The sequence below is a fragment of the Pseudorca crassidens genome, chromosome 20, assembly GCF_039906515.1.
Source record: "Pseudorca crassidens isolate mPseCra1 chromosome 20, mPseCra1.hap1, whole genome shotgun sequence".
In the NCBI taxonomy this organism is placed as follows: Eukaryota; Metazoa; Chordata; class Mammalia; order Artiodactyla; family Delphinidae; genus Pseudorca; species Pseudorca crassidens.
Window position 1 is genome coordinate 21,692,256 of NC_090315.1, and position 10,245 is coordinate 21,702,500.

The following is a 10,245-nucleotide window of genomic DNA, read 5'->3' on the forward strand; positions in this document are numbered from 1 at the left end:
CTGTAGGTCTAAAATTAGTTCAAAATTAAAAGTTAAAAGAAATTCAGTCTGTTCTGTTTACAATTTAAAAGAGAACACTTAAGACCAACTTCATTTTATCATGTTGAATACTGAATTTAGTATGAAAAATAAAGCTATAAGGTTAAGTTACAATTTGAAACTTTGTTTTAAGACTGAAGCTATGAAGTGGGGCAACACTACTTCATTTGGTCTTCAGCAGAAAATCTAATACTTCTTTGTTCCTACTACCATCTTGTTCCATGAGGGAACATCTTATTTGCAAGAAGAAACATAAACTACATAAACAACAACAGGCTCAAGATGAAGTTGAAGAACATGAGAAATTATTTAATGACAATACTCTTGAAATTATATGTCTGTAAAGAACACCAGAATAATCCCACAGTGAAGTTTGTTTCTGGGGGAAAATCTAACACAGAAAGGCTCACTTGACAAGCAGTTGGAGTTGGGGGCTCCTTTGTGTGTATGTGATTGTACTCTTGGTTGTTTTCTTTTTTGTGGGGGATTGGCTGAGAGAAAAAGTTTTTAACTAAAAATACATGCACAGTTGATCAAAATTTGCTAAAGAACAAATCTTCTACATTTTTAGGCAATCTTTTAAAATCAGTCCTCTGTTCTGATCTGAATTATCCATTAACTTGTGGGGATTCAGGCTCACCCCCTTATTATTAAAATACATATTCATAAAACTTTTACAGTTGTGCTGTTCTAGTTACAGATAGGTTCTACTTTTCTAGGACATAATTTCACTTTGTTTAAGCAAGAATTCATTAAAGAAGCTATAAATAACCTTTAAATATTTAGCCATGAACAGAGGAGGGTGGACTGGCCTTGATGGCTTATTTTAGTACTAATGCAGAATGCTTTTTAAAAGCTACATTTTAGCATGCATCAAGCTAATGATTAACACTTGCAGTGTAATTTTCAATGTTAGGATAAATTTCTCTTTATTTTAAGGAGTTCTACCAAAAGTAAATTATGTTTTTCAATCATTTACTACTAGGAAAGTAACCGTTAAGAACGAAAATGTCTGGGAGATTAAAACATACAATTTCTTATTTTAAAATTTTATTTATTTATCTATTTACTTATTTTTATCATCTAGACAACCTTTCCTTCTCTCCCAAAATATAATGCCAGTTAAAACTGCACACACTAGGGAAGAACTGCCTATGGAATTATAAGAATTCAAGGATCCATTGTGTGGTGCATGTAACATATATATGAATCAAAGACTTTTCTATATTTGATTCTGAATCATAAAGTTCACAACATTTTAGAGACCAAGTTTCATAAAATTTTTACTTAAAAAAAATTTACAAAATACCATTATTCCAATCAAAGAAACTTTCCCTTGGGTACATGCAGCTTTCTGTCTTAGAGATTACAGAATGACAGTCAAAGAGGGAGAGATTTTTTAAATAGCCACCTAGCTGCAAAACCTACAAGAAGTAGATTTTTTTAAAGTGCCTTTAAAATGCTAAAGCAAGTAATATAATTGTTGAATCTACTTGAAATTTTAAAAGTTTCTTTAAAATGGTCCATATGGTATGCACAATATCACAGCTGGTACAAAACTGCCAGTATTTAGTTCAAAACACAAAAACAATGCATATGAACAGTATTCTTTGAAAAATAATTCAAAATGCTGCCACTACTTCATAAGGCAAACTTAAACAAGAGTGCTGACAGTATTCAGAGAATTAACGAAACAAGCTGAATATTAAAGTATTTAAATATTTACTTTGATTTCTTTTTAACACCATTGATAACAGTAAGAGAACTTGCTGTCAAATTAACTCAGGATGGCTTATTTCAAATTACATGTAACATATTTTGCTATATTTATTCTAAACAATTGCAAAACTAGGTTTTAGGATGTAAACTCCCATTTGCTAGGCAGGCCCTAGTTTTTCTGCTGCAATCTGGCAGCTTTGAACTTTGAAACCCTCCTTGTAGTTCCTTCTGATACTTCTGACAGAACTTCTTTTCGTTCTGGAATGGTGGGTAGCACAGGATGAGCCATGGCTGGGTGTGGTGTTAAGGAAGGTGACAAAAATTCTTTTTCTATTACAGTTCCAGAAAAAGCCTGGAAGACAAAAGTGAGATTATGATAATAAAATGCAAATAAGGTGCCCACAAAATCTTTATCCTGTACTTGCCAATTAGACATTTCTTTTCATTAAAAGTAAATTCATAAGATTTTTTTGATAGACAGAACTATAACATCAAAATACAAATTGCTCATAGAAATCAAGTACCATTAAAATATATCTTAATTACACCACCAAATATAAGTAGATTTTTTAATAGTACACATGCAAGAAAACAAAAATGTAAAAAACATGTTCACATGGGATTTTTTAAAAATGGGTAAATAAAAGGTCCTCAACTTTCATACACTCCATTTATATCCAGACCATGCTGTGAAAAATAATGTATTAAAATTAAGAATTCTATTAGGGTGTCAAACATCAGCTGATGAATGAGCTATCCTATGGTGGCCATGCTGCCTGTGAGCCAAGAGCTTAGTTTCAGCAGCAGTGACATCTCTTGGGTGGTGTTCATTCATGCAATTATTTGAGTATTTTATTGTATCTTGCCTCATTTTTATTTGAGATCAGTGGAAACTGAAAATTGAAAGTGCTGGTGCTAGTGGAAGTAAGTATCAGTCTCAAATTTTCATACAATTAATTCAATGAGAGAAATCAAGGCACCACAAAAAATCATTCTTTAATTTCAACCAGATGTTTGCTGGACTTAATTTTGGTCAACTGTATGCAATGTACGTACGTAATGTATACAAATTGATGGAAATAAAAACAAAGATATGCCTTTCTATGTCTTTTTATGTACAGATCTATCAAAATCAAGAAGTTATGATTTTTTCCCCCAAGATTTCTAGTATTTGAAACCCCCTCACTTTCTTCTTCTAAAGACTCTTTACGTACAAATTAAAATTTGACATGTAAACCTTCATGTATATTTAGCTTGACTTTGTCTACCAAGTGTACAAAATGACAATGTATCACCTGAATAGTTTAAAAAGCCAACCTCCACCAACTTGCCCCACCAAAGAAACAAAAACCAAAAATGCCCTGACCCTCCCACAGTACTTTGAGACCTTGGGTGGAGTCCAACTCTTAAAAGAAATTCAAAGTTTACTTTTCTAAAAACTCTTATTTTATCACAATGAGCACAGAGCCTTCTTATTATACTAAATTTTGAAAAAGAGAATATTTTAACATTTAAAGATATCAAAAAAGATATCTTTCAAAGTACTTGCCATAATCCCATGAACTATTTATTTTGATGTTAAAAAATTTATAGCATCTAGGTGCTAACTGTAACAGTTCAATACAAAATGCAAAGCTATTAAATACGATGAAATGAAAATAAGTTCCAGACTTGAGCTCTAGCTATACCACAATATATTAAGTCCTTACAAAAACCTAATTTTCAGATACTTAAAAACAGCAAAAGTCTACCACCTGTTTTTCTAACAGTAGGGAAGACTATTAAATAAGTTAAGATACTCTCCAGGTCAACTGAAATCATTATATTGGGAGAAGGGAAGGAGAATATTCTAATCATACATACTGCTCCTAATTACCAATGACCCCTCCATCCCCAGTTACCATTTAGTACAATCAGTACCACTTACGGACTATTTAGCAAAAGCAACAGAAGTTCTACATATGTTTATTCATTTATAAAGATATATATTTTTATATGTATTTGACTTATACTCAAATGGGTATATCAGTTTGATATGGTATGAGTTCCCCAGTCTTCCTAAATACTTCTTAAATTAAAAATCTAAAATACCCACCAAACATAAGAGTAAAAAAAATATCAAGTCTGGGTATAATGGAAACCATAACATTTCCATTTTGGTATCTCCCAATACCCCTCCTTTCTCCACACACAAAACTATGTGCAACATGGTTGGTAAGAGTATATGTGTGTGCACTCATTTTTCTGAGGAGAGGATCTCCAGCTCTCACTAGATTGTAAAATGGTTCCACAATTCCAAAGAGTTAAAAATTTCACTGGCACGAGCCAAAACACAGAAGGACTATAGATAATTATCTGTCATGTATATATTTTTTCTTTAACTCAACCAAAGCATTTAAAAGAGAAAAGTACAATCTGCTACTTGAACTAGCATAAAATGACTATAAGTCTGATCTAGTGGAATTTATTTAAAATAAGCTGCTAAATAATTTTCTAGACATGGGACTTCCCTGGCAGTCCAGTGGTTATGACTCCATGCTTCCACTGCATGGGGCACGGGTTCGAACCCTGGTTGGGTAACTAAGATTCCACAGGCTGTGTGGTGCAGCCAAAAAAAAAAAAAAAAAAAAATTCTAGCCAAAAATGAAATACATATGCTAATTAAGATACTTTAAAATTCCTATTTCACAGAAACAGAACTTCAAGAGTGGTAATACTTTCATTTTGAACTACTTTATTATAATACCTATATTGTGCTTGCTAGTGACTATTAATTTTTTTATAAGTTATTAATTATCAAAAAAGTACTGGGCTTCCCTGGTGGCGCAGTGGTTGAGAGTCCGCCTGCCGATGCAGGGGACACGGGTTCGTGCCCCGGTCCGGGGAGATCCCACATGCCGCGGAGCGGCTGGGCCCGTGAGGCATGGCCGCTGAGCCTGCGCGTCCGGAGCCTGTGCTCCGCAACGGGAGAGGCCACAACAGTGAGAGGCCCGTGTACCGAAAAAAAAAAAAAAGTACAAGCCTAGAATTAATTAATTATGATCTATGACTTTTGAGACTAAATATATGTATGAACTAAAGAAGCTACAAGATAAACAATGCCATTACTCTGTCGATTAACTTCAATAAATAATTATATAAAATAATTTAAGAACAATAAGATTAATGATTTCCAGACCATACCTGGAAGATACAGCAGCTACAATTTTTAAAAAATCTTTTCAACTCCAAAATGGGGAAAATGAATTGCATACCCCTTTGAAATGGAGCTACCACCACCACCTTTTTAACTCACAAAAATTGGTCAAAGATACTATATAAAATAAAGAGTTAAAGATACACACATACCTCAGGTGTTACTGATAAAGGAAAAAGTTTCTTTTGATGATTTTCTTGTTGTTCCTCGTCCAAAATGCTCTCATTAGCATCACTACAAGTGGCCTCTTCACAGCTAATGCTCCTCAAGACTCCCCGTCTATCATCAAAGTCAGCAGCACTGCTTTCACTGGTATCACTGCAAACACTGTTCTCTCTACTGCGAGACTTCAGGATGGACTTACGAGGGACATATTCTCCATTCACGATATCAACAAAGACTCTATAATATCAAAAAAATATGCTCTTTAGTTAACTCATAAAACTGAGAATAAATTTACAAGGATTTTAAAAAATCTTTTCTAGAAATCAATCTGAAATGTTTTATTCAAACTTATATCCAAAATTTTCACCATCACAATAGTTTTGTAGCCTTGAATGACATATTTACATTACTTTTATTATTGTTTGGCCTAATAAAATACAGCCGTTTATTTATACACATGTTCTGGGTGACAACAGCGTGATTTGCCAAAATTCTACATATATTTTAGACCTGCTCAGAAGTCACTTAGCAATTTTCACTATTTTACAAATAAGCGTCATGAAAACAGTAGGTATTTTCAAATGACAGCTTTCTCAACAATACAACAAAAAATTGGAATAGCATACTTAACTTCAACTCTGTGGAAAGGTAAAGCACGTGCCAAGCACTGTCATAGCTGTGATAGGAAAAGTGCTGCCCCAGCATACTAGAAACACAAACTTTCATTCTAAAGTTTACATACAACATTTTTTTACTAGATTGGGAATGTTTTAAAAGCACTGGCAAAGAGGGGCAAAAGCAAAAAACCAAGCAACCTTCCAATTGCTTTGAACTGAGAAGCTGTGGTGGGGGCTCAGCAGCTCCTGTGAGAGCCTTTAAAACACTAAGCTAACTCTATCAGAATACCTCACTTTTCAGTGAGAGCCTTCTGTGTTACAAGCAACCTTTTCCTGTATACACTCAGCTGCAAAAAATGAGAAGGGAAGAGCAGGCTGTTCTGCTATCTGTGAATACCACTCACCTGTAAATGTCAGCAGGAGTCCTGATCATAGGCAGCTCTTGGGGAGAATGACCACTGCCAGAGCTGTTCTTTCGCTTACGTTTGGCTTCTTCTTTCTTTTCACTGAATTTTAAAGTGGTATTTTTTCCAGTATTTATTCGTACCTAAAAATTTCACAGCAAAAAATTATGATCCTTTTGAGAAATCAAGGCCAAAACTAAAACCAATAAACTCTACAATTAAAGAAATAATAGTAATAGAGGCAGTTTACATTTTTTGACACAAATGATGTGCATTATCAGCTAAGGCTAACAAGTTCTTATACTTCTACAGTATTAAATTATACCTTAAGTGACCAATTCTAGTCATCAGTGACTTTATTATCATACAGAAAGCAAAATACATACAAACTAAATGCTAGATTATTATAAGCTTTCACATCACCCATTACTTTGATATAAGTTTTTGGCTTAAATCATGCATTTCAAAACAAACAGCACAATTAACCAAAACAAATATTCAGTAAGAATATAAAACTTAAGTCATAAAAACAATATTGGATAATGCTTAACTATTTAGAATTTTTAAAATACCTCTAATTTTTAAAAATTTAAGGACCAGAAAATAAAGATCAACCCTGTTCAGGATTAATACATTATTCTTCTATCCCTACTCGGCATTTACACCATCTTTCCATATTAATGACTGCTATTCCCCATAACATTCCTGCAAATATTATTTATTCTTCCTGTTTTATCTAAATGAAAACTAATTTAAAGCCTGAAAAGAGAATCACAAAACAAACTTTTTTCCTGGCTAATAGGTCAATTTTTTCCAAAGAATTCCAAGATGCTCCTTTTAGTTTGAAGTATTAGAATATATATTTTAAAACACCATATAAGTATTTCACTTCACATTAGAGCAGGGAAATCTTGACCTAAGAAATAGCAAATATGTCTTAAACACGTTTGATTAAATAATAATCTCAGGCATTTAAGACTGCTACCACAGACCCTTACCTCTGATACAGGCAAACCCTGCAAGGGTGCCCTGTTGTGGTAAAAAAAAAACAAAAAAGCACCAAACTGAGAAAAAGGAGTCCCTGTTTTATTACTAACTAGCTCTATGGTCTTCTAGGCCCTAAGTTTCCTTGAGAAAGACAAATTAGAAAGATGAAATTCCCAGTAGCTCCTTAAAGCAGTATTATGAGGCCAAGAGAACAAAGGAATGAGTTTAAGGTCTTTCCTTCAGTGAGATCCAACCTGCTTTGATCTGGGATTTTAAAACTGGGTATTCTACAGTAAGTATGGAGGGAACAAAAAGTCTTTTGATACTAAGAAAACTTAAAAACCTGTATTAGAAGACCTCTCTGTAGTAACCTCCAGCTCTAAAATATCAAAATTCTAAAATCATGATTACCACCCAGAGATGTTTATATTTAATTTGTGAGAAATGGAACTAATTTTTACTTCCTTCTAAATCTTTCCTTTTTGCTCATGATGCTCCTATTCATTTTATGCCCACATAGAAACAACCTGATATAATTAAAAATTTAACTAATGCAAGTCGCTTTCATCTTAAATACACCAAAATGCCCAAATTAACTCTAGAATTCTTAAGAAAGCTTTCTGAATGAAGGACAGGTAGAGTTACAGTAGCTGTCACTCAAACTGATCTCCTTCCAGACCCCCAAATTTCAAATTCTATTGTGGCTTCAGAGAACAACAGACCAATACCAGCTAACTATCTAGACTTTTATTTTCCTTTTTCTTTTTAGATAAATTGGTCAGAGCAAGAGGCAAAAGATGGCTTTCTTGTTTGGCACTATCAACAATATTAATCCCTGTTAATATTGCTCTTTTAAAGAATACCGCAGATGATCTCTAATATTCAAATTATATGAAAAATTAGTAAAGTTAAAAGTATACAAACCCTCTTAGGTTCGACAGTATGAGAAAAATATATTGTTGGTATAGAATTATCTTCAGCCCCTAAGGTATCATGGTCATTTTCATTACCACCACCATCATCATCATCTTCTTCTTCATCTTCATTATTGTGATAAGAATTTGAACCATTAATTGAACAGTTCCATTGACTATTCACTTGACCATTGAACAGTTCTGAATTTGTAACATTCTGATAACAATTGCTGGGAGTGAGAGAGTCCATTACTTGATTCATCATATTCACATTTATGTTCTGATCTTCCTTTTCCTCTTCAGAGGACGTATCTTCTCCATTTGCAATCAAAGTATCAGGCTTACTAGAAAAAGAAAATTAACAAGATCAAACAAACACACTAGAATTTTACATATTCTAATTTGCACTTAAGTTCAAAGGGTAAAAACTAAGGTTTTGCATAAAGTATTTTTAAACTAGATTTCTAGGCTAATAAAATTTTTGAAATGAATTAATAAATAATAGTTTCTATGCTAATTCTATATGTTGTAGTTATTCAAACAAAAGTAGAATACAGTAGATATTTTTTTATCTTTGCAAGGAGGATATTGGCCATATACAATAAAATACCATACAAATACAATCATAAATTTGTAAGAAATCATAGAGAATATGTTATCTTTATTTAAAGACCAGAAACTACAACCACAGAACTATAGCATACTTCTTTCTCTTTCTATAATCAAAATATTTTATAAGCCTGTATTATTGTAATTTTAAAAAATAAAAGATTTCTACATATGTGCATGATTTATACACATATACTTCTCATGCTTGCTTCATTCTACAAAGGATTTGAGGACCTTATAAAAATAACAAAACCCAAAATGCAACAAACTGAAATAACATCATGCAAAAGTAGAAAAAGAATCGTGACCAAGAAAATCGTAAGATTAAAAACTGATTTACAAAAATTAAACAGTGTCAGTTAATCAAAAAGACCTAAGTATAGGTGAAATATGGTAGTGAAAAAAATATCCTTTGTGTTTCAAGTCTTATTTTTCACAGTAACTAATTCTGCATATCATTTAAGCAAAATAATATAGGAAATTCTATAGTAACAGTTTTCATTGAGCACTCTGATAATTCTGAGTGAGTGCTAATATGTATTTCAAATGGCAATTTGGTAAAGTTTTTCATATCTATAACTACTTGACCAGATTACAAATTACCTGCTCAATAAGCAGAAAAGTTTGCAAAGGAAAGCAAGGATATTTTACAGCAACAAACTTAAACTGAATGCACATATTTTTTTTTAACAAGTCATTCAAACATACAGCATTATCTTGACTACAGTATAAAAACAACTCATTTAAAATATAATATATAAAGCATCCATAATTATTTAAAGTGAAGTATCTGGTATACCTTACTTTATTATACAAAATAGGGCTGAAACCTTATAATAAAAAATAGGAATATTGATTTTGTGCATTTCTGTACACACACATGCACTGGCATGTGCATGAACACATGGCCTTAAAAGAAAATATTCTAGAGAATATTTATTTTAGGGTGGTAGGGTTATTGATATTTTAGTATAGCATGCTTTTCTGTATTTTCTTCAATCAGCACATATTTCATAAGGAAATGTGTGTAAGGAACTTTGTCATTAGGTACCTATCAATATCAATTTCACCCAGCAATTCTTCTTGTCTCTCTAATTCTTCAAGTCGATCCCACAGCTCCTTATCAGCAAGCAGATCCTTGGATTTTAGATCATTTGAGAATTCTGCTTCAAAAATACCTGAAGTTTTTGGTTTGGAGTGAGGTTTATGAGCAATTCGGTGTTTTGCTATTTAAAAAAAAAAAAAAAAAAGAAAGGCTGTTTATTAAAAGCCAATTTTTAAAAGGCGCAAACCTAGACTTAATAAGATTTCCTCTTGGGGTGAGGGGTTGTTGAGAAAGAGGGGGGCATGATTTTTAAGCCAAACAGTAGACCTCCAAGGATGTATGTCTCCTTAGAATCTTGCTACTTAAGAGTGTAGTCCAAGGACCAGCAGTACTGGCATCCCTGGAGAACATTTCAGAAGTATAGACTCTCAGGGCCTCCCCAGACCTGCTGAATCAGAATTTGTATTTTAACAAGAGCCCCAGAGGATTCACAAGCATATTAAAGACTGTGAAGAGCTGCTTGAAAGCTTCAAAAATGCATAAGCAGAAA

At 32.9% G+C, this 10,245-nt stretch overlaps 1 protein-coding gene across 3 annotated transcripts in view; it reads right to left on the reverse strand.

Annotated features, from left to right (window-relative positions):
- Positions 1 to 322: 322 nt before the first annotated feature.
- The window catches only part of URI1 (URI1 prefoldin like chaperone), a 66,928-nt gene continuing 57,005 nt past the window's right edge, over positions 323 to 10,245 (reverse strand). For all 3 annotated transcript variants that reach the window (XM_067720030.1, XM_067720031.1, XM_067720032.1), the window contains 5 exons: positions 9,702 to 9,876; positions 8,052 to 8,385; positions 6,141 to 6,283; positions 5,107 to 5,356; positions 323 to 2,110 (listed from right to left, as the gene is read on the reverse strand). In XM_067720030.1, the coding sequence (XP_067576131.1) occupies positions 1,928 to 2,110; positions 5,107 to 5,356; positions 6,141 to 6,283; positions 8,052 to 8,385; positions 9,702 to 9,876 (1,085 nt within the window). In that variant the 3' untranslated portion in view covers positions 323 to 1,927. The remainder of the gene's footprint in view (positions 2,111 to 5,106; positions 5,357 to 6,140; positions 6,284 to 8,051; positions 8,386 to 9,701; positions 9,877 to 10,245) is intronic.